The sequence below is a fragment of the Pongo abelii genome, chromosome 19 (genome assembly GCF_028885655.2).
Source record: "Pongo abelii isolate AG06213 chromosome 19, NHGRI_mPonAbe1-v2.0_pri, whole genome shotgun sequence".
Classification (NCBI taxonomy): Eukaryota; Metazoa; Chordata; class Mammalia; order Primates; family Hominidae; genus Pongo; species Pongo abelii.
Genome location: NC_072004.2, coordinates 74,360,505 through 74,383,581, shown reverse-complemented (window position 1 = coordinate 74,383,581; position 23,077 = coordinate 74,360,505). Strand labels below are relative to the sequence as shown.

The following is a 23,077-nucleotide window of genomic DNA, read 5'->3' as shown; positions in this document are numbered from 1 at the left end:
CCTAGGCAGTGATGAGGCAGGGGACCCAGGGCTGAGAGGTCTCACCTGAGTTTACAGCCCTCTCCTTTCCTGCCTCTCTGCCCCTGGAAACAGGGCTGGAGGTGGCACAGAGACCACTGGAGCAGCCTGGCAAAGGTTCCGCTTGTGCACACACAGGCAAGGCCCATGGAGATGTGCGCATAGGCAAGAAAGGAATCTCAAAGTATTCAAGGGCTTTATTGGGGCCGCCCTGGCCGCCCCTCACAGTGTTGCAAGAACCCGCTGGTCTTGCTGTTGCCTTTGCTCTTTGGGGGCTTGAGAGGAAAGGCAGAGGGAGGACCAGCTTATCTGGGAGAGAGAAGGCCCATCTTTGGGGCTAAGACCAGGTGGTGGGGAAGCAGATTTAGGGAGGGGAGGGCCTACTTAGGGGCTGGAAGGGGATGGGGCTGCCTCCTGGAGTGTGGTGGTCACAGAGTGTTGGCTTTGTGGGAGGGAAAGGAAAGGAGGCACACAAGAAGTCAGGAAGAGTGGATGGGCGGTGCTTCCTGGGCACTGAACATGTGCACTGCCCAGGGCACGAGGGCCAGGACTAGGCATGGCCAGAGGGTGTACTTGAGGAAATTGAAAATGTAGAAGAGGCTGATCTGAGGGGGGTGGCCCAGCCAGTCCAGGGGGCCCAGCAGCCCCATGGCCAGCACAAGGCAGGCTATCTTCTGGCCATTTCCCAGCTGTGCCCGACGCACCTGGGCATAGCAGGGAGAGTGCAAGGCAATGCCCAGGCCCAGGGCAGCCCCTGAGTCACGGCTCAGGGAGGCAAAGGGCCGGCTATCCATGTGTATCCACTCAGGCCGCTCACACCACTTGAAGGCTAGGCTGATGGACCTGTGGGAAAGAAGAGTTCTTGCCAGGAAAGGCTGGAACATAGAAGGCCACTGGCTCTTGGCCATCTGCCCTTGGGGCCCACTCCCATGCTCTGTTTTGTGCCTGTGAGGGTCTACGTGAATAGGTAATGTGTCCTTTTTTAGCTATAATGAACCAGAGACACACCAGGCTAGGTGCAGGCGACATAGGACAGGGCCCAGCCTGCCCAGGCTTCAAAGCGAGACTTACCAAGAAAGATCCAGGCCCAGCGTAAAGAGGGTCCAATAGATGAGGCTGGTGCCTAGCATGAGGGCCAGTGCAATCAACCCATAGAAGCTTAGCTCCCGCTCCATAGGCACTCGGGGAGTCATCAGCCAGCCCAGGACAGCACCTAGGAGAGTGGAGTGACAGCAGCTTCAAGGAGTTTGGGGATATGACCCTCCCCACCCCGACCCCCAGCTGCAGTGCAGCTTGGCAAGAGAATAAACTGAGACATAACGGGGGGCCTCTGGGGTGGGCTCTATAGAAGCTGGGAGCGATGGGAAGATCCTAGACTGATCCTCCCACTGCCAAAGGCATCCTCTCAGTCCACCCTGTTGCCCCAGTTGCTCACCAGTTATTAGGCCAGCCAGCACCTGGTGAGGGAAATGTGCTAAGATGAAGATTCGCGACAAGCCAACCGCCAAAAGGAAGGTGCAATAAGCCAGGCTAGGCATCACCCTTACCCAGCGGCTAGAAAGAAGAGAGGCAAGGAGCTCAGAGCGCGTCCATACACAGCTTGGCCTCCTGTAGCACCCAGGTACTCCATGGTTGAACCACACAACCTAGGGTCCCCAAAACTCCAGCTCCCAGGCGCCATGCTGCTGGGTCTTTTAGGTACAGGGTGCCATCACCCCTCCTCCCAATGGTGGGCAATGCTAAGGGTATACCTGCGGGCCCGAGTGGCCACCTGCGAAGACAGGGCCGTCATTATGGGCCAGAGGGCTGCTCCTGTGATCATGCAGTGTCCAGAAGGGCTGCCTGCCAGCAAATCCAGAAGCTCGTGGTGAGAAGATGGAGGCAGAACCCCGGGGCCCCTGGTGATGCCTCAGTAATACAGCTGCCTCTCCTGGCTGAGAAGAGAGCTTTTCCCCAGCAATGATCCATAACTCGCTCTGCTCTGAGGCCTTTTTACTGCCATCTGAGGTCACTGCGCTCAGGTTTCTGTCCGGATCTGTGTCTCTTGGCTGTACTCTATACAAGGTGGGCAGCTGGTACATAGCATGAGTGCCCTCCTCCCATAACTCGGCTTGGTCTCCCTGGGGTTCCTTTGTTCTCTAGGCCAGTAATTGAGAAGCTTGTATTTGGTTGGGCCACCCAGGCTGAAAAGTACTCTGAAATGTTCACCCGAACCCTAACCACACTGGGAAAGGGAGAATGTTTGAGGCTTCCCACCTGGACCAGTCTCACAAGAAGAGGGGAACTGGTGAACCTGGGCTGGAGCCTGGCTATAGTACCCAGACTCATGGACCCACCAAAAGGGCCTGTCTCCAAAAAGAAACCTGGAAGAGAACAGATGCAAGATGACTTTCCACATGCACACACAGCCGGGGGGTGGTACGAGGTGGGCAGGACACGGAGTACTCTGGAGGGCCTGAGGGGTGAAGTCAAAAAAGGACTACGATTCTGTCCACTGCTCTCAAGGTATCCATGGATACCTTGCCATGTTTTTCTACCTTAGAACAGGAGAAAGAAAGCACACTATTTCTTTTCTTTTTTTTTTCCTAACCCTCAGAGCCTGTGGAAACACTATTTTTAAAGACTAGTCTGGGGCCAGGTACAGTGGCTCATGACTGTAATCCCAGTACTTTGGGAGGCCTTAGCTGGAGGATCACTTGAAGCCAGGAGTTCATGACCAGCCTGGGCAACATAGCAAGACCCAGATTCAACAAAAACAAAAAATTAGCTGGAAGTGGTGGTGCACACCTATAGTCTCAGCTACTTGGGAGGCTGGGTGGGCAGATCACTTGAGCCCAGGATTTCGAGAATAGCCTGGGCAACATGACAAAACTCCATCTCTACAAAAAATACAAAAATTAGCCAGGCATCTTGGGGTGCGCCTGTAGTCCCTGCTACTCCAGAGGCTGAAGTGGGAAGGATCACTTGAGCCCAGGAGGTTGAGGCTGCAGTGAGCTGTGTTCGTGCCATTGTACTCCAGCCTGGTGATGGGGTGAGATCCTGTCTCAAAAAAAGAAAAAGTAAATAAAATAAAAAATAAAACTGATGCAGAGGCAAGAGATTGTGGTAAGCATGTGTGTGTGCTCTGAGATACTCAGCCGTCCCACTCTACCCCCTCTCACTGCAAGGCCAGCTCTTATCATCCACAGAGAGTCCAGGACCCAGCTCTCTCCCCCAGGCCCTCACTAACCCACCTGCTACCCCTGCCTCCATGTCCCCAGTTACAGCCTGAATTATCCACACCTAAATTATTTAGGTGAGCCTCTTGGGTCTGAAAATGGGAGTGGGAAATGGACAGAGAAGGCTGAGAAAGAATAAGGAGGACAAAAAAATGTCAAAATCCTCTGGTCTAGCAAGTGCTTGGCTGGGCCCTGGGAACCACACAATGAAGAGGCTGCTGTGGCCAGAAAGTGAAAAGATGGGGTAGCAAAAGAGATGCTGGCAGGAGGCCACGTGCTGGGGAGGGAGATACAGAAAGCACTTGCCTCTCCTCTCTGAAAACTGAGCCTAGTATACATCGAGTGCTCACACAGAAAATGAACGGGGGTGCCAGGCGCGGTGGCTCACGCCTGTAATCCCAGCACTTTGGGAGGCAGAGGAGGGTGGATCACTTGAGGCCAGGAGTTTGAGACTAGCCTGGCCAACAAGACGAAACCCTGTCTCTACTAAAAATACAAAAATTAGCCAGGCGTGGTAGTGGGTGCCTATAATCCCAGCTACTTGGGAGGCTGAGGCAGGAGAATGGCATGAACCCGGGAGGCGGAGTTTGCAGTGAGCCAAGATTGCGCCACTGCACTCCAGCCTGGGCGACTGAGCGAGACTCCGTCTCAAAAAAAAAAAAAAAAAGAAAGAAAAAAGAAAATGAAAATGAAGAGGGACTTTGCCACCTGGGGGACATTAATAGTGTCTGAAGGAGACTGTGATCTTTGGGGGACAAGGACTAGAAGGGGAGGCTTATACAGACTTTGAGGGAGGAGAAAGCACAAAGCAAAGGGCAATTAGGCAAGAAAGAAGTGAACAGACCACTGTGGTTCCCTTTACATAAGGATGAGGCCCTCCTGGAAAAGAGTGGAAGGGAGGGGAACTCTATGTTGTTTTTCAGCAAGTCATTCCAGCCCATTGAAATACCTCCTATGAACCTCCCTTCCTTCCCCCAGGCTGAGTATTTGGCCACAGAGGCTGAGGTGAAGGGAGGTGTGGCTGCATGCCCAGCCCCAAGGGCCACAGGGCCTCCACCCGTGTCCCTGGGATTCCTGGCTTCTAAGTCTCAGTGTGAAGAGTCTACTGGTGAATGAAAGAGAAAGAAGAGAAAGTGTTCCCTGGAAAGCAGTGCTTTAGCCCAAACTTTACTGCATACGCACAGGGAATCACCTGGGAACCTTGTTAAAATGCAGATTTTGATTCAGTAGCTCTGGCCCGGGGCCTGAGAGTCTGCATTTCTAGCTAGTTTTCAAGTGCTGCCTATGCCGTTGGGCATAGTCCAGGGACCACACCTTAATCTGCAAGGTGTCTCTGTCCTTAGCAGCTACTGTGATGCCCAGCACAAAGCATGCTTCTGAAAAATTATAGCAAATGAATAGATGAATGAAAAAGTGAGTTGAGAGGTAGGACTCTCCACTACTTAAATCACCATAGATACTTGTTAAAATATGAATTCTCATAAACCAAAAATAAAAAAAAATAAATTCCCAACCCCTTGGAGTTTCTAAATTAGTAAGTGTGAGATGAGGATGGGATATTTACATTTTAGACACGCCCCTTAGATGATTTTTCCATCAGACCAGTTTGAAGAACACTGGTCTAATGAGTAGGATGGTTGGACTCTGAGGTTTGAGTCCAAGCTGCACAAAGATGCTCAAGGGGGAAAAAAATCAGGGACTACAGAGTAGGGGTGGGAAGGCCCTTGAGACAATTGCTGAAAGAGACCAGGGCTTACACATGACTCAGGGCCCTCGGGGGTGGGGACCAGGATGCCGGAGGGCTTCTCTGTCTCACCACTTGAAGATGAGGTTGAGCCACTCGGTGATGAGGCTGATCCAGAGCACCGCGATGCCCACACGGCGGGAGGCGTAGTAGGCCGCGGGGAAGTAGAACAGAAAGAGGATCTTGGGATCGCCCAGAAAGGTGATCCAGAGCCACACGTTCTCCAGCCAGGCTAGCTGGTTCTGTAGCGCCTCGGCTATCACGATGCCCGCGCCCAGCGTGGACTCCATGGCGGCCCAGCTGCCGACCAGGCCAGGGCTTGCTCCAGGGCGGAAACCAGAGAGTCCAGGCAACGAAGCAGCGTCGGCCCTCTGATCTCCAAAGCCCACCCCTCTGAGTCCCAGGCCCCGCCCCGCCAGCGGTCACCACCAAGCCCCGCCCCCGGCCCCGCCCCTGGCAGTCCCCGGCTCCTGCAAGACCGGCCTCCAGCCGGTACTGTTTCCTCCTGCGCTCTCCTCCGGTTTTCCTCCCTACCGGGCAGCGTAGGGGACAAACCTTTGTAAAGGCGTTTCCTTAGGGCCCCACGTGGCCGCTGTTGCCGGCACGTGGGCAGCCGGCTAGTGGCGGCACCAGTGCGGTTCCGGGTCAGGGGACGGACTAGCCGGCGGGCCACCCGCGCTCCCAGCGTCCCTGCTCTGCTGATGCGAAGGCGGATATATCATCTCCAGGGCCGGGATTCTTTCCCGAGGGGACCTCTCTTCTCCAGTACCAATACCCACCAAAAAAAAAAAAACAGCAAAAAAAAAAAAAAAAAAAGAAAAGAAAAAGAAAAAATCTGAACTCCTTTGGAGAAAAGGCTGCAGACAGCCCCTCCTCCTGGGAGCTGAAGCGGGATCCTAAATTTGCATACACCCCTAATCAGTTCACCCCTTCCTCCCCAACCTCAAGACTCCCCCTTTCTAATTCGCCTGCTATTAATTTGGAGGCTGACAGATAAGTCTCTTGATTTTGAGGGGTCTTCCCTAAAAAGGCGAATTCTCACATATAGCGCAAAGTCACACTTCCTTCCAGTTCTTCCCTTGCTTCCCCCACCCCCATCCTCCTGCCATCCAAAACCCTGCTTAGGCAGATGAAACCAAGAGATAGTAACAGTGTTGGTATGGGAAGAGGATTGGCACACACCCGCGACAGAGTTTGAAACAGTCATCTGGGGGAACTCACATAGAAAATAGAAATCTCAGCTATTCTAGGCGAGGTCCTGCCTAGAAGACTGTTGAACAGTGTCTCCTTAGTTTCTTCCTACCTTGATCAACTTTGTTCTTGAAAAGTGTTTTTTTGTTTGTTTGTTTGTTTGTTTTTTGCCGGGCGCAGTGACTCACACCTATAATCCCAGCACTTTGGGAGGCCGAGGCGGTCGGATCACAAGGTCAGGAGTTCCAGACCAGCCTGGCCAACATAGTTAAACCCCATCTCTACTAAAAATACAAAAATTTGGGCGTGGGGGCATGCGCCTGTAGTCTCAGCTACTAGGGAGGCTGAAGCAGGAGAATCGCTTGAACCCGGGAGGCGGAGGTTGCGGTGAGCCGAGATGGCACCACTGCACTCCAGCCTGGGCGACAGGGCAAGACTCTTATCTCAAAAAAAAAAAAAAAAAGGTGCTGGGCACAGTGGCTTACCCCTGTAATCCCAGAACTTTGGGAGGCCAGGGTGGGTGGATCACCTGAGGTCAGGAGTTGGAGACCAGTCTGACCAATGTGGAGAAACCGTGTCTCTACTAAAAACACAAAATTAGCTGGGTGTGGTGGCACATGCCTGTGATCCCAGCTACTCAGGAGGCTGAGGGAGGTGAATCGCTTGAGCCCAGGACGTGGAGGTTGTGGTGAGCTGAGATTGTGCCATTGTATTCCAGCTTGGGCAACAAGAGCAAAATTCTGTCTCAAAGAAAAAAAAAAAGGTGTAAGGGAGGGAAGCTGGATATAAATCTTCGTTTATTGCCTTTGTAGTGAACAGAATTTTTATTCCTATTCAATGATTATACCAATACCTCCAACGCCAGGAAGTTTTTTTTTTTTTTGAGACGGAGTCTCGCTCTGTCCCCCAGGATGGAGTGCAGTGGCGCGATCTCAGCTCACTGCAATCTCTGCCTCCCGGGTTCACGCCATTCTCCTGCCTCAGCTTCCCGAGTAGCTGGGACTACAGACACCCGCCACCACACCTGGCTAATTTTTAGTATTTTTAGTAGAGACGGGGTTTCACCATGTTAGCCAGGATGGTCTTCATCTCATGACCTCGTGATCCGCCCACCTCGGTCTCCCAAAGTGCTGGGATTACAGGCGTGAGCCACTGCGCCCGGACAATACCAGGACATTTTTTAATTGCCCAAGGAGAAAGCCTACATTGTTTACTGAGTCTTTGAAAGTTTGCCCTCAACCTTCAGCAGCCTACTCCCGCACTCCGCTTTGTAATATTTCTGAGCTATACATTCCTTGAAATCACCAAGTTCTCTCCTCTTAGGGGTCCTGGCCCATGCAGTTCCCTCTGCCTGGAACATGGCCACTCTTTTTCCTTGCCAATCCTTCAGGTCTCAGTAGAGATTTTTCACTTCCTCCAAGAAGGCCTTTCCTAATGGCTCCTAGAAGTCTTATATGAAAACCTATAATCACGATTCCATATAAAAAGTGGAAAACTGGAATGGCAATTATGTATGATTTATTATGGGGGCCAGAACAAGGATGAGAGGCATGAAAGTTCTCTGAGGCCGGCCACAATGGCTCAAGCCCGTAATCCCAGCACTTTGAGAGGCCGGCCGAGGCAGGAAGATTGCTTGAGCCCAGGAGTTTGAGACCAGCCTGGCCAACATGGTGAAACCCCATCTGTACTAAAAGTACAAAACTTAGCCAAGCATGGTGGCTCGTGCCTGTAATTCCAGCTACTCAGGAAGCTGAGGCAGGAGAATCGCTTGAACCTGGGAGGTACAGGTTGCAGTGAGCTGAGATGGCACCACTGCATTCCAGTCTGGGTGACAGAGCGAGGCTCTATCTCAAAAAAAAAAAAAAAGTTCTCCGAAAAAGCACACTATGAAGGAGCAGAATTTTTATTCCTATTATAATGAGTGTATCAATACTTCCAACACCAGGAAGTTCATGTTTCTTGGAGGGCAAGGAAATACATTTGAACTTTGTTCAGGTTAAGCCGTGCCAAGACTGGCCCTTTGCCTCCCTCTGGACTAGAGAAAGGTCAACTTGTTTCTTATACATGAAGCGAGGATCCAAAATTTCTATAGTGAGGGGTGGGTGGGTTAGCGACAGCCATTGGTGGTAGTAGGGCTTGAAAATGCACGCGCATAGTCCTTTGCATAAGATTAAGAAAACGACTGTTTTGTATATCAGATGGACATTAAAGGGCAGGGGCGCAAAACCCCTCCTCCAAGCCCCTTTTTGTCACTATCCGCTGCTCCTCATTCCTGCCTTTTGCCTGGCTTTCTGGGAGAGAGGGCAAAAAGGGAGAAGGGGAAGTGTCTTGACTTCTAAGAGTGATGGGTGACTAAGGGGGAACTACCATTTATTAAAGACCTAGTACACGCCATGCACTTATACACGTTATCGCATTTAAACCTCCTAACTATGAGGTAGGTATTATTGTCTAACAGAGTATAGCAGTAAAGAGCACCGTCCTTGGAAATAGGCAGACTGTTTTTGCTAGTTGTGGAACCGTGGACAAGTTTAGTCTAAAACTTAGTTTATGTAAAAGGAGGACATTGATTCCTACCTCAAAGAGCTGTCAGATGCTCAAGAAGTGACAATACAAATGCCTATGAAGAAACAGGATCAAGTAATTTGCTTGCTCAAGGTCAGGTGATTTAGTAAGAGGCTGACCTCGGATTCTGGTTCTGGCTTATCTAACTCCACAGCCAATGTTCTTTTCCACTATCACTCTGTAGTTATAATCATCTTTTTTTGTTTGTTTGTTTGTTTTGAGACAGAGTCTCGCTCTGTTGCCCAGGCTAGAGTGCAGTGGCATAATCTTGGCTCAGTGCAACCTCCGCCTTCCAGGTTCAAGAGATCCTCCAGCCTCAGTCCCCCTAGTAGCTGGGATTACAGGCACGCGCCACCATACCCGGCAAATTTTTGTATTTTTAGTAGAGACGGGGTTTTGCCATGTTGGCCAGGCTGGTCTCGAACCCCTGACCTCAGGTGATCCACCCGCCTCGGCCTCCCAAAGTGCTGGGATTACAGGCGTGAGCCACCGCTCCCAGCCGTTATAATCATCTTGTCCAAGTATCGTTAAGTCCTCTGAGGCTCTGATTCCTCATATGCAAAATGGGGTTAACATATTTTATAAAATTCATTCATTAAACTCTTGTGTGGAAGGTGTGCATATAATGGAGACTGCAGCTCCCTCCTCTTTCCCCTTTTCATTCCACGTAGGTCATTTATCCTTAACTTCTAAAATGGACTCTACAAGCACTTAACCGAGCGGACGCAGCTATACAAATACTTTTAAGATTCTCCTTTATTTCCTCTTCTTTCCTAGTCCACCTAGGCTCCCGCCCCACCCAGCGCCAGGCCACGCCCCGGCGTGTGACGCAAGCACGCTCCGTGCGCGGCGTCGCGTCGCGTCGCGGCGCTCACTGGGGGCCCGGCTTTCGCCCGCTGCTGCCGCCGCCGCCGCCGGCCGCGGCTGCACTCCCAAGATGGCGGCTCCTCCGGGCGAGTACTTCAGCGTTGGGAGCCAGGTGTCGTGCCGGACGTGCCAGGAGCAGCGGCTGCAGGGCGAGGTGGTAGCCTTTGACTACCAATCCAAAATGCTGGCTTTAAGTATCCTTCCCTGCGTGAAGCCCGAGTCCGGGCCGGCGTGTAGGTGCGGTGGTCGGGGGGTGGGGGACGACGGCGGCGGCTGGGGCTCTCTCCGGGCCTAGGGGCGACCGGCCACCGCGGCGCCCGGGGCGCATGCGCACGGCCCTGAGCTCCCCTCCCCCTCCCGCGGGCCCTTCGGTCAGCTTTGGGGAGCCTGTCTCTCTCCCCTTGCGGGAGCTGGGGCTTTACCGAGGATCAGTGGATGGAGGAGGGCTTGACACGGGGATGGCTTTTCGGGGGGAGCGTTATGAGAGGGGACACAGTGATTAGGAGAGGGGGTGGTGGTGGGAGGGGGCTGATGGATTGGAGCCCGGATGGAAAGGAGGGGCGGGTGAAATATTATGGGGAGGGGTGTTTAGGGTAAGGAACTGCTGGTAGGGCAAAGGTATGGAATTTAGGAGGGCATGTGCACTGATGGGATTTCGTCCAAGGAAGGGCGGTGGGATGGTGACCAAATTGGTCCTTGCCTGTTTTGAGGGAGAGTAAGTTCAGGGCAGAGTTTGTATCTGAACTGGGGATAGTGGCTTGTTTCGCTGATGCGTGTGTATATGTGGTGGGGGGACTGTGCTGATTTTTAGGCTTCTCGGTCATTTGGAAATTGCTGTTTAGGGGATGTTTGCATTGGAAACCTGTTCCAGAGAGGGCTTGCCAGGGGCTTATGTGGGTTGGGGATGTGTGAGTTACAGGTGAAAGAGTGAAGTTCTCGTGCTGCCTTGATCAGTCCAGCACATGGAGTCCTTTTACGTAGTAGTAGCCTCCCTTTTGAAAGTAGCAATGTTAAACTGATTGGAAAAGGTGGCCTGCTTCTTTGGGGTGGAAATGACTTCTGAATTACTCCAGGAAACTCAGTCTTGGAAATGAAACCCTTCCTTGTTGGGATAAATGTGCCACGGCTTCCCTTTTTATGTGAGCTACAGGTGGGTTTATTGGAATTTTTTTTTTTTGGAGGAGTAATTTTTTATGGCATCTTTTTTTTTTTTTTAAGATGGAGTCTCGCTCTGTCGCTAAGCTGGAGTGCGGTGGCGCAATCTCGGCTCACTGCAACTTCCGACTCTTGGTTCAAGCGATTCTCCTGCCTCAGCCTCCGGAGTAGCTGGGATTACAGGCACGCGCCACGACGCCCAGCTAATTTTTGTATATATTTTTTTTAACAGAGATGGGGTATCACCATGTTGGCCAGGATGGTCTCGAACTTCTGACCTCGTGATCCGCTGCCCTCGGCCTCCGAAAGTGCTGGAATTACAGGCCTGAGCCATCGCCCGGCTTTTTTATTTTTTTGAGACGGAGTTTCACTCTTGTTGCCCAGGCTGAAGTGCAATGGCGTGATTTCGGTTTACTGCAACTTCCGCCTCCTGGGTTCAAGCGATTCTCCTGCCTCAGCCTCCCGAGTAGCTGGGATTACAGGCATACGCCACCATGCCCGGCTAATTTTTTGTATTTTTAGTAGAGACAGGGTTTCACCGTGTTAGCCAGGATGGTCTTGATCTCCTGACCTCGTGAGCCGCCGCGCGCGGCCTAAGAATAGTTGCTTTTTTTAAAAAATAAGAAGTTACACCTGGAAGAAATAAGACCTTTTACATTAGTGATTTAGTTGGAAGGGTCTTGGAACTAGGAATTACTTTTTTTTTTTTTTTTTTTTTGAGACGGAGTCTCGCTGTCACCTAGGCTAGAGTGCAGTGGCACCATCTCGGCTCACTGCAACCTCCGCCTCCCGTGTTCAAGTGATTCTTCTGCCTCAGGCTCCAGAGTAGCTGGGATTACAGGCATGTGCCACCACACCCGGCTAATTTTTTTTTGTTTTTTTGGTAGTGATGGAGTTTTGCCACGTTGGCCAGGCTGGTCTCGAACTCCTGACCTCAAGTAATCTGCCTGCCTCAGCCTCCCAAAGTGTTGGGATTACAGGCGTGAGCCATCACACCTGGCTGAATTACTCAACTTTTACTTGACATACAGTAGGCTCTTAAATGGTTGGAGAATGAGTGTGTGAATGAATGAATGGATTAACTGGCTGGGTCACCTTGGGTGAATTTCCTTTCCAGTGTGTAGTTTTCTCCTCTGCAAAATGGGAAAGCTCACATCTGAAAGAGTAAAAAGAATACTGTGCGGACAGAGAGTATTATACGAAGAACAGAAAGGTCTAGCTCTTTTGTCTGGCTCATAGGTTCAAGACAAATGCATTAAATCTGCATTATGCCTCTCCATAAAGCCAGTAGAGAGAAGGTGACAGAACTCCTTTGGAAGTTTCCAAGGATTTGGGCAGGAGGAAGGTGATAGGCAGAGATTTCCTGAGGAGAACTGTGATTCTTATAAGGCCCTCATGCTCCTGGCCTGCCTTTTACAAGCCTTGTGTGAATTGTGTTTTCTATGCCCCTTTTGGGATGTGTCAGTGCCTCTGCTTGTCCTATTTTTCCTTAACTTTTTTTTTTTCTCACCAGAATGTCCCTCTTCCAGTGGAAAGCCCAACCATGCAGACATCTTGCTCATAAACTTACAGTATGTTTCAGAAGTGGAAATAATTAATGACCGAACAGAAACCCCTCCTCCCTTAGCTTCACTCAATGTTAGTAAGGTAAGGACTCAAGGGCAGATCTGGCTCTCTAAAATGATGGGAAAGATGAGTCTCATTGAGTCTTGGTGACACATTGTTGTCTATTTTTCATTTTTTTAAATTGACTTAAAATTGTTAGTTCCGATATCTTTTTAAAAAATGTAGGTTTAGTTTTTCTCTTTATTCCTGGATGTTATCAGTAGATCTTAAGAAATAGCTTAACTCCCAAATAAGTTGAGAGCTTGCTTCTGCCTTTATGAAAGAGGACTTTTTAAATCTTGGAGTTCATGATGAACTAATGGTGCTGCTGGGGTTTGGGTGGTGGCATTACCTATGAACGTCTTCAAATTGTGTATATGTGGATGTGTGCATACGTGAATATATGCATTTTCTGCGTGAAGATCTAAAGTGTTTTTCAGATTCTCGGAGGGTTTCATGACTTAGAAAAGTTTGAAAGCCACTGTCTTAAAGGTTCTTTTTTGTCTTTATGTTTGAATTTTGAGTTCTAACAATTTCATGCTTAGCATATTTTAATCTTGCACATACAAGTTGATCTCTGGGAACCCCCAAGTCACTTGTGTGTGTGAGTGAGACAGGGTTGCTTTGTTGCCCAGGTTGAACTTGAATGCCTGGGCGCAAGTGACCCTCCTGCCTCAGCCTTCTGAGTAGCTGGGATTACATGCATGTGTCACCACGCCTGCCCAAGTCTTTCTTTTTTTTTGAGCCACTGCACCCGGCCTTTTTTTTGAGACAGAGTCTCTCTCTCTCGCCCAGGCTGGAGTGCAGTGACGCGATCTCGGCTCACTGTAACCTCCGCCTCCCAGGTTAAGTGATTCTCGTGCCTCAGCCTGTGGAGTAGTTGGGACTACAGGTGTGTGGCCACGACGCCTGGCCAGTTTTTTTTTTTTTTTTGGAGACAGGCGCACACTGTCACACCCGGCTAATTTGTTTTATTTTAGTAGAGACAGGGTTTCACTGTGTTGCCCAGGCTGGTCTTGAACTCCTGAGCTCAGGCAATCTGCTTGCCTCGGCCTCCCAAAGTGGTAAGATTATAGGTGTGAGCCTGGCTCAATTTTTGTATTATTAGTAGAGATAGGGTTTCACCATGCTGGCCAGGCTGGTCTTGAACTTCTGACCTCAAGTGATCTGCCTGCCTCGGCCTCCCAAAGTGCTGGGATTACAGGTGTGAGCCACCATGCCCGGCCCTAAGTCACTTTTTTGACAATTCTGTTTATTTAGTCAAAATTGATGTTGATCATAATAATGCCTCAAGCCCTGTCATAGCCTGTGCTGTCCCCTGTACTTAGAACATTTTTCCTTCCAGAATGACTGGAGCCTTACCACCCATCAGGACTCACTTAAATGGCATGTCTTCCAAGAAGTCTTCTCTGATCACCCAGGCTAAAGTAATTTGCCTGCATTATTCTCTCTCGTAGTACCTTGTCCTTCACAGTTAAGGTGGCCATATCATTTGTAGTCCAACCTGGGACATTTTTGAGAGTAAAGGGGAATGCTTTTATTTTACACTGGGACAACAGATATAGATTAGGTTACCCTATTCATAGCTTTTTTTTTTTTTTTTTTTTGAGATGGAGTCTCGCTCTGTCTCCCAGGCTGGAGTGCAGTGGCGCCATCTCGGCTCACTGCAAGCTCCGCCTCCTGGGTTCATGCCATACTCCTGCCTCAGCCTCCCTAGTAGCTGGGACTACAGGCGCCCAACGCCACGCCCGGCTAACTTTTTTGTATTTTTAGTAGAGACGGGGTTTCACCATGTTAGCCAGGATGGTCTTGCTCTCCTGACCTTGTGATCCGCCCGCCTTGGCCTCCCAAAGTGCTGGGATTACAGGCGTGAGCCACTGCGCCTGGCCATAGCTTTTTTTGTAATTATGTATTTGTTTACTTGTCTAGTGTCTGTCTCAGTAAACTTTATTCTGCAGGGATGGGAACCATACCTGTTTTATTTACTATTGAATATGCAGAGCCTTGCACAGAGTATTTAATAAATATTTGTTGGATGAATAAGTTATGCCTCCGATTTTAGTAGCAGGTGCCTTTCATTAAGTCTCTTGAATTAATGTGGTGGAAGTTATTCCCTCTAGAGGAGTCTTGCAATAATGTGTATTACTTTGCCTCTCTTGGGAGTGTGGTGTGTTCTGTACAGTTCAGCAAAGCAAGGAAACACTTAGGCAACTAAAATAATAGAGGGTAACTGAGGCTGAGGCTAGTGAATGTCGTTACCTCAGATCTGGAGTTCCTATCTTGTCAGATTCTATGGAAATGCCACACATTTTTTAGTGATGGCCAGGGACAGATTTGGAAGGCTATCGTGTTCATATGGGTGTTGTCTTATATGGGATGTCCCATTCTTTGAAGCTTATAGGTTTTTGAAACGTTGGCTTAGTAATATACCTTCTACCAGAGTATAGGAGCTCTTTGGGTGTCTTCTATAAGCTCATGAAATTTTAAGACTTGTCAAATAATTATTTATTCCTTGGGTTTTTTTTTTTTTTGAGATGGAGTTTCGCTCTTGTTGCCCAGGCTGGATGGAGTGCAATGGCGCAACCTCGGCTCACCGCAACCTCTGCCTCCCGGGTTCAAGTGATTCTCCTGCCTCAGCCTCCCGAGTAGCTGGGATTACAGGCATGCACAGCCACACCCAGCTAATTTTGTATTTTTAGTAGAGATGGGGTTTCTCCACGTTGGTCAGGCTGATCTCGAACTCCCGACCTCAGGTGATCCGCCTGCCTCAGCCTCCCAAAGTGCTGGGATTACAGGCGTGAGCCACTGTGCCCAGCATTATTCCTAGTATATTAAAGAACCAAATAGGCTCTGAGTTATTTTTTGGTGTTTATAGAGTATGATAAGTCTGTCACTAGATCTTTAATGAGTAGTAAAGATCTGAAAGAGAGATAATTTTCTGAAGTTAGAAAGTTGGCTCTTGTGACCAACAAGTGCCACCATTTAGAGGGGGTGGGGTAGTGTGGGTGGGACTGTTAAGTAGGAGCTGTTAAGAAGCAGTTCTCTTCTTATATTTGACCTCAGGTAGATATAGCTCTTGGTTAGTTTGTGGATTATCTTTGCCTTTAAGATTTTGCTTTTTTGCTGGTCAGTTTTCCTTGTTTACTAGCATTGTTGTAAACTAGCTGATTACCCACTCTTTGAGGAAAGCAGCAGGAAGTAATAGCTTGGGGAACACCAGAAATCTTTACTTTTCTTACTCTGTGGCCTGCTTGCCAAATCTTGAAAAAGGTTTGCTGGGAAGAGGAGTCAGAAACTAAAAACTAAAATTAGGTTGGAGGGTTATCTTTGGATTTCGTTTATTCATTCTTCCGTTTGCAGAGATGTTTATGAGTAAGCTATATTGGCTTTCCCTTGAAATCAACCTTTTAGGATGCTTTGCGATTCCTCTTTGGAGATTGACTTAGAATTAGAGAGAGCCTATTGGGCTATTGCTGAAAACAGCTATTTCGGGCAGCTATTAACATGTTGCATGAATGACGTGAAAAGTTTGTCTCATTTTTAAGAGCACGGACTTGAGTTTTTCTTAAGATGGAGGATCATTTAAGCATGTGGAAGGGAACTAACGTACTCTGGGATGTCTGGAAGAAAACTGTTGAAGTTTCAGATGCTTGCAGTCTGGAGAAGCACTACTTGTCTATTCTAACTTTATTTTTTTTGTTTTATTTATTTATTTATTTTTTGAGACGGAGTCTTGCTCTGTTGCCCAGGCTGGAGTGCAGTGGCGCCATCTCAGCTCACTGCAAGCTCCGCCTCCCGGGTGCGCGCCATTCTCCTGCCTCAGCCTCCTGAGTAGCTGGGACTACAGGTGCCCGCCACCACGTCCGGCTAATTTTTTTGTATTTTTAGTAGAGACGGGGTTTCACCATGTTGGCCAGGATGGTCTCGATGTCCTTGTGATCGCCCGCCTCGGCCTCCCAAAGTGCTGGGATTACAGGCTTGAGCCACCGTGCCCGTCCTACTCTTAACTTTAGTCAAAGGTATCATCACATATTGGCTCATCTTGCTGACATAGTAAGTGATCTGCTTAATTAAACCTGTTGATAAAAACAGGATATTTGTTGACTCTGACCTAGCAGGAAATGGAAGAGAAGGGCTTATACAGGAAATACTTAATAATAGCTCAACTAGGGAAGGTATAAACTAGCAACTTCTTGGAAATTGGCCTGTTTTGCTTTCGATTGATAGTTCACTTCAGGCTAAGAAGTCTTATTTCTATCTCCAGCAGTAGCATGTAAGAGGAAGCTTGGGAGAGGATAGTAGGGTTGCAGTAGGGGGAATTCTTTTTTTTGAGACCGGGTCTCAGTCCATTGCCCGGTGTGATCTCGGCTCATTGCAACCTCCGCCCCCTGGGTTCAAGTGATTCTCCTGTCTCAGCCTCCTGAGTAGCTGGGATTATAGGCGCCCGCTGCCACCACGCCTGGCTAATTTTTGTATTTTTAGTAGAGACGGGGTTTTGCCGTGTTGACCAGGCTGGCCTTGAACTCCTAACCTCAGATAATCCACCTGCCTCGGCCTCCTAAAGTGTTAGGATTACAGGCGTGAGCCACTGTACCTGGCCAAGTCCCCTGTTTTTCTATTACGTTGTGTTTAGCCCAAGGAACTCATAGTTTGGCAATATGAAGTACCCTAAATAATGTATAATGCTAAGTTATGTTTCGTGTGTGTGTGTGTATATGTGTGTATTTGTTCTGTTTTTTAGAGATACAGTCTCATCCTGTTGACCAGGCTAGAGTGCAGTGGCATGAACATAACTCACTGCAGCTTCAAACTCCTGGCTCATAGCCTCAAGTGATCCGCCCATCTCAGCTTCCTCAGTAGCTGGGACTACAAGCTCCCATCACCACACCTGGGTAGTTGTTTTGTTTCTTTTTAGTTAGTCTCACACTGCGCCCAGGCCGGAGTGCAAATGATGCAGTCACAGCTCACTGCAGCCTCGACCTCCAGGGTTCGCTCAAGTGATCTTTCCACCTCGCCTGCCAAGTAGCTGGGACTACCAGCACAAACCCTCACACCTGGCTAATTTTTCTTTCTTTTTTGAGATGGAGTCTCGCCCTGTCGCCCAGGCTGGAGTGCAGTGGTGCCGTGATCTCGGCTCACTGCAGCCTCTGCCTCCTAGGTTCAAGCAATTCTCCTGCCTCAGCCTCCTAAGTAGCTGGGATTACAGGCATGTGCCACCATGCCTGGCTAATTTTTTGTATCTTTAGTAGAGATGGGGTTTCACCATGTTGACCAGGCTGATCTCAAACTCCTGACCTCGTGATCCGCCCGCCTTGGCCTCCCAAAGTGCTGGGTTTACAGGCGTGAGCCACCGCACCCGGCCTAGTTTTTTTTTGTAGAGACAGGGTCTTACCGTGTGGCCCAGGATGGTCTCTAACTCATGGGCTCGAGCAATCCTCCTTCCTTGGCTTCCCAATGTATTGGAATTACAGGCATGAGCCACTGGCCCAGTCCCTGGGTAACGTTTCTAAGTAAAGAAAAACATCTATGTTCTGTGGTCAGGGGCAGGGTAGTCTAGTAGAAAAGACTTAGGAATGAACCAAGTAGATCAGTCTTTAAAGTCATTAGACTTGGCAGATGTTAGTTAATGTCTCCCAAATCATTATTATTATTATTATTATTTTTTTTTTTTTTTTGAGACGGAGTCTCGCTCAGTCGCCCAGGCTGGAGTGCAGTGGCGCGATCTCGGCTCACTGCAGGCTCCGCCTCCTGGGTTCACGCCATTCTCCTGCCTCAGCCTCCTGAGTAGCTGGGACTACGGGCGCCCACCACCACACCCAGCTAATTTTTTTGTATTTTTAGTAGAGACAGGGTTTCACCGTGTTAGCCAGGATGGTCTCAATCTCCTGACCTCATGATCCGCCCGTCTCAGCCTCCCAAAGTGCTGGGATTACAGGCGTGAGCCACCGTGCCCGGCCCAGATTTTTTTATTGTAGCTAACTAATGCTCATTGAATTATGGGATGAGATAAGGCAGGGGAAGGAGGGCAGTGTGACAAAGGGCCCATAGAATATTTATGCCATTACACTAGGCTCTCACTTAACGTCGTTGGTAGGTTCTTGGAAACTTTGACTTTATGTATTATTATTATTATTATTATTATTGTTATTTATTTATTTATTTATTTTTTTTTGAGACAGAGTCTCCCTCTGTCTCCCAGGCTGGAATGCAGTAGCGCTCTCGGCTCACTGCAACCTCTGCCTCCCAGGTTCAAGCAGTTCTCTACCTCATCCTCTGGAGTAGCTGGGATTCGAGGCATCTGCCACCACACCTGGCTAATTTTTGTATTTTTGGTAGAGATGGGGTTTCACCATCTTGGCCAGGGTGGTCTTGAACTCCTGATCTCATGATCCACCCACCTCAGCCTCCCAGAGTGCTGCAATTACAGGCGTGAGCCACTGTGCCTGGCACATTATTATTTTTTTTTTTAAGATGAAGTCTCGACCAGGCGCGGTGGCTCACGCCTGTAATCCCAGCACTTTGGGAGGCCGAGGCGGGCGGATCACGAGGTCAGGAGATCAAGACCATCCTGGCTAACATGGTGAAACCCCGTCTCTACTAAAAACAAAAATTAGCCGGGCATGGTGGCAGGCACCTGTAGTCCCAGCTACTTGGGAGGCTGAGGCAGGAGAATGGCGTGAACCCAGGAGGCGGAGCTTGCAGAGAGCTGAGATCATGCCACTGCACTCCAGCCTGGGAGACAGAGCGAGACTCCGTCTCAAAAAAAAAAGAAAAAAAAAGTCTCACTCTGCTGCCCAGGCTGGAGTGCCATGGCTCTGTCTCAGCTCACTGCAACCTCTGCCTCCTGTGCTAAAGCAGTTCTCCTGTCTCAGCCCCCCGAGTAGCTGGGAATACAGGTGTGCCGCACCACGTCCGTCTTACTTTTTTATGTTTTTGAGACAGAGTTTCACTCTTGCTGCCCAAGCTGGAGTGCAATGGCACGATTTCAGCTTACCGCAACCTCCGCCTCCCGGATTCAAGCAATTCTCCTGCCTCAGCCTCCCAAGTAGCTGGGATTACAGGCATGTGCCACCACACCTGGCTAATTTTGTATTATTAGTAGAGACAGGGTTTCTCCATGTTGGTCAGACTGTTCTTGAACTCCCGACCTCAGGTGATTTGCCTCGGCCTCCCAAAGTGCTGGGATTACAGGTGTGAGCCACTGTACCAGGCTGCTTTTTTTTTTCTTTTTTTGGAGAGGAGTTTTCCTTTGTCACCAAGGCTGGAGTGCAGTGGTGCAGTCTCAGCTCACTGCAACCTCCGCCTCCTGGGTTCAAGGAATTCTTCTGCCTCAACCTCCTGAGTAGCTGGGACCACAGGTGCATGCCATCATGCCTCCCAATCTCAAGCAGTCCTTCTGCCTTACCCTCCTGAGTAGCTGGGACTACAGGTATGTGCCACCACGTCCAGCTAATTAAAAAAAGCAATTTTTTGTTGGTTGGGGAGTAGAGACATGGTCTTACTATACTGCCAATGCTGGTCTCAAACTCCTGGCCTCAAGTGATCCTCCCACCTCAGCCTCCCAAAGTGGTGGGATTACAGGAGTGAGCTACTGCACCCAGCCAGAGTTCACTTTTTTTTTTTTTTGAGACAGAGTTTTACTCTTGTTCCCCAGGCTGGAGTGCAATGGCGCGATCTCGGCTCACCACAACCTGCGCCTCCCGGTTTCAAGCAATTCTCCCACCTCAGCCTCCCGAGTAGCTGGGATTACAGGCATGCACCACCATGCCCGCCTAATTTTTTTTTTTGTATTTTTAGCAGAGATGGGGTTTCTCTGTGTTGGTCAGGCTGGTCTGGGACTCCTGACCTCAGGTGATCCACCCACCTCGGCCTCCCAAAGTGCTGGGATTACAGGCATGAGCCACCACGCCCTACCCAGGGTACCTTTAGGTATCATGTCACATTGAGGGAAGAATTCGTTTTTATTTTGAATTCTACCAGTTTCACGGTTAAAATTCAGTATAACCCTATGGCTTTCTGGTGATTTGAGGGTTAAACCCAAATATCAGTAAATTCCTGGGGTTGATATGATAATTATTGCATTGCGGCCTATGTTTGTGGACATAGCCTATTAGCAGGGCTCTTGGTTATATCTTTTTATTTATATATATATATATAATATATATATATTTGAGACAGGGTCTCTTTCACCCAGGCTGGAGTGCAGTGGTATGATCTCTGCTCACTGCAACCTCTACCTCCTGTGCTAAAGTAATTCTCCTGCCTCAGCCTCCTGAGTAGCTGGGACTACAGGCACGCGCCACCATGCCCGGCTAATTTTTTTTTTTTTTTTTTTTTTGTATTTTTGGTAGAGACGGGGCTTTACCATGTTGCCTAGGCTGGTCTTGAACTCCTGAGCCCAGATGATCCACCCGCCTCAGCCTCCGAAAGTGCTGGTATTACAGGTGTGAGCCACTGCGCCTGGCCCTTTGTCATATCTTGACCCTAATATGTTGCGGTATGGACGTGTCCAGTAAAGTCAGAGATGGCCTGGCCAGCCTATGTTTAGCTATGTATACTTTACTAGGAAATAAGAAGGTATGTGAACGTGGGAAGAACCACTTATCTAAGGCAAGCAAGTTTTTACTACAGGTAGTTTTTCTGGCTTCTAGAGGCTGTCACCTCATGATTAACTTTAGTTAGAAGATGTTTCTGGCTGGGTGCAGTGGCTCACACCTGTAATCCCAGCACTTTGGGAGGCCGAGGCGGGCAGATCACAAAGTCAGGAGTTTGAGACCAGTCTGGCCAATATGGTGAAAATACTAAAAATAGAAAAATACTCTACTAAAAGTGAAAAATTAGCCGGGCGTGGTGGCACACACCTGTAGTCCCAGCTGCTTGGGAAGCTGAGACAGGAGACTCACTTGAACCCGGGAGGCAGAGGTTGCAATGAGCCGAGATTGCACCACTGCACTCCAGCCTGGGCGACAGAGTGAGACCCTGTCTCAAAATTAAAAAAGAAAAAAAAAACGTCGCCAAGCCCACAGTCCCTGGTGAGAGTCCATGGGTAAAACTTGCACCTGGCTTTGAGCAGATAGCTGTTTCATCATAGAAGCATCATGAAGATACAGGTGGGAGATGGAGAGGAAGATCCCATCACTGCTGAGTGGCAGGGGCATGTCAAGTAGTGAGTGGTATCAAATGGGTCAGAAAGGTGGAATAATTTATTGCCATTTTAAAAATCACCGACTTGGTGGGTGTGGTGACTCACACCTGTAGTTCCAGCTTGGAGGAACTTTGGGAGGTTGAGGTGGGTAGATTGCTTGAGGCCAGGAGGTCAAGACCAGCCTGGGCAACATAGACCCTGTCTGTACAAAAATTACAAAATTAGCCAGGTGTGGTGGTGTGCCTGTGGTCCCAGCTACTTTGGAGACTGAGGTGGGAGGATCACTTGAACCTGGGAAGGTCAAGGCTGCAGTGAGCTGCAATCATGCCACTGTACTCCAGCCTGGGTGACAGAGTGAGACCCTGTCTAAAAACAACAACAACAACAACAAAACCCATTGGCTTTTTGAAGTCAGATTCAATGGCATTCAATCTTTGGGGTCAACCTGACAGAATCATGAAGGGAGTACAGTGCTGCAGGCTAGAACTCATGACTCAGTTCAGGTTATAGTGCATGGCAGTCTGCTGACACAGTGGGGCTCTTGTTAAGCCAAGAGTTTAGTGCCCAAGGGGACCTTCTTGGCCTCATAGGACATGAAAGTGGGGAGTAGGAGAATTGTTGTCCTCCTGAAAAGATAAATGCTGAGCCCAGGTGAGTCTGGCAGAGTTGTGCCATAAGTGTGTTGTTGCAGCCACCTCTGCACCCTACCCTTGACGTGGAGACAGTTCAAAATAAGGACATTAGGGTGGGTCGGTGGTAATTCCTCCAGTATTAAGAGAAGGGTATTCTAACTAAAACTTTTTCTGGCAGAGAACAGGCTTGGGGTGGGGTAGGGGAACCAAACAAGTGGTAGAGTCAAATTCTGGCAATGGAATTTTAAGACTAGCTCAGGTAAATATCAGAAACTACCCTGGAGATTGAAGCAAATTCTACCTGAGGTGGAAAATTAAAGGATCTACACATTATGCTAAAAGTACTGTGGAGTAAGATATAGGGAGTTTGAAGAACAGCAGTGTTTTTCCAACTGTGCTGTTAATGAATGTGTGACCTCTGGGAACTGTTTTGTGATTGGTCCTCTGAATCTCTGATAGTCATTGTTTCTTCTCCTTACCTCTTGCACTCTCTCCCTTCAAGGTGCTGGGAAATGCCAGGATGATTAAAACACTGCTCTTGCCCTCCAGAATCTCACATTTGTTGGGAGTGGTGAGGGACAGCAGCATTTAACTTAGTGATAACAATATGGCGAGACCTGCTCTGCACTAGTGGTCATATGTGCAAGGTACATGACAGCATAGAGCAGGGAGGAGCAAACTTTTTCTATAAAGGGCCAGATAGTAAATCTTTTAGGCTGTATTGGCCATATGGTCTTGGTCACATCTACTTGACCTTGCCCTTGTAGCACAGCAGCCCTAGACAATGTGTAAACAAATGGGCATAGCTGTGTTCCAGTGAAACTTACCTAAGACAAGTGGTTGGCTGAATTTGGCCCACAGGAGGCTGTTTGCCAACCCTTGGTATAGAGTAGTGAGCATTTTAAGGAAGACACTTCAGATGTGACAGTGGAGGAGG

General features: G+C 49.0%; 2 protein-coding genes across 6 annotated transcripts in view; one reads left to right on the top strand and one right to left on the bottom strand.

Moving 5' to 3' along the window:
* Window positions 1–197: 197 nt before the first annotated feature.
* Window positions 198–5,558, bottom strand: G6PC3 (glucose-6-phosphatase catalytic subunit 3). 4 transcript variants are annotated; one of them, XM_002827452.6, is made up of 6 exons: window positions 5,053–5,541; window positions 2,275–2,381; window positions 1,770–1,860; window positions 1,454–1,572; window positions 1,090–1,231; window positions 198–861 (listed from the first exon to the last, which is right to left on the bottom strand). In XM_002827452.6, the coding sequence occupies exons 1-6, from the start codon at window positions 5,268–5,270 to the stop codon at window positions 498–500; spliced, it is 1,041 nt and encodes a 346-aa protein (XP_002827498.1). In that variant the 5' UTR covers window positions 5,271–5,541; the 3' UTR covers window positions 198–497. The 4 variants fall into 4 exon arrangements, with proteins under 4 accessions (XP_002827498.1, XP_054393039.1, XP_024091207.1 ...); XM_054537064.2 differs by having other exon boundaries at window positions 4,994–5,514; XM_024235439.3 differs by lacking the exon at window positions 1,454–1,572 and having other exon boundaries at window positions 5,053–5,558.
* Window positions 5,559–9,573: 4,015 nt separating this feature from the next.
* Window positions 9,574–23,077, top strand: part of LSM12 (LSM12 homolog) — a 32,033-nt gene continuing 18,529 nt past the window's right edge. The window contains exons 1-2 of one of the 2 annotated variants that reach the window (XM_054535164.2): window positions 9,574–9,797; window positions 12,272–12,405. In XM_054535164.2, the coding sequence (XP_054391139.1) occupies window positions 9,674–9,797; window positions 12,272–12,405 (258 nt within the window). In that variant the 5' untranslated portion in view covers window positions 9,574–9,673. 2 annotated transcript variants of the gene reach the window in all.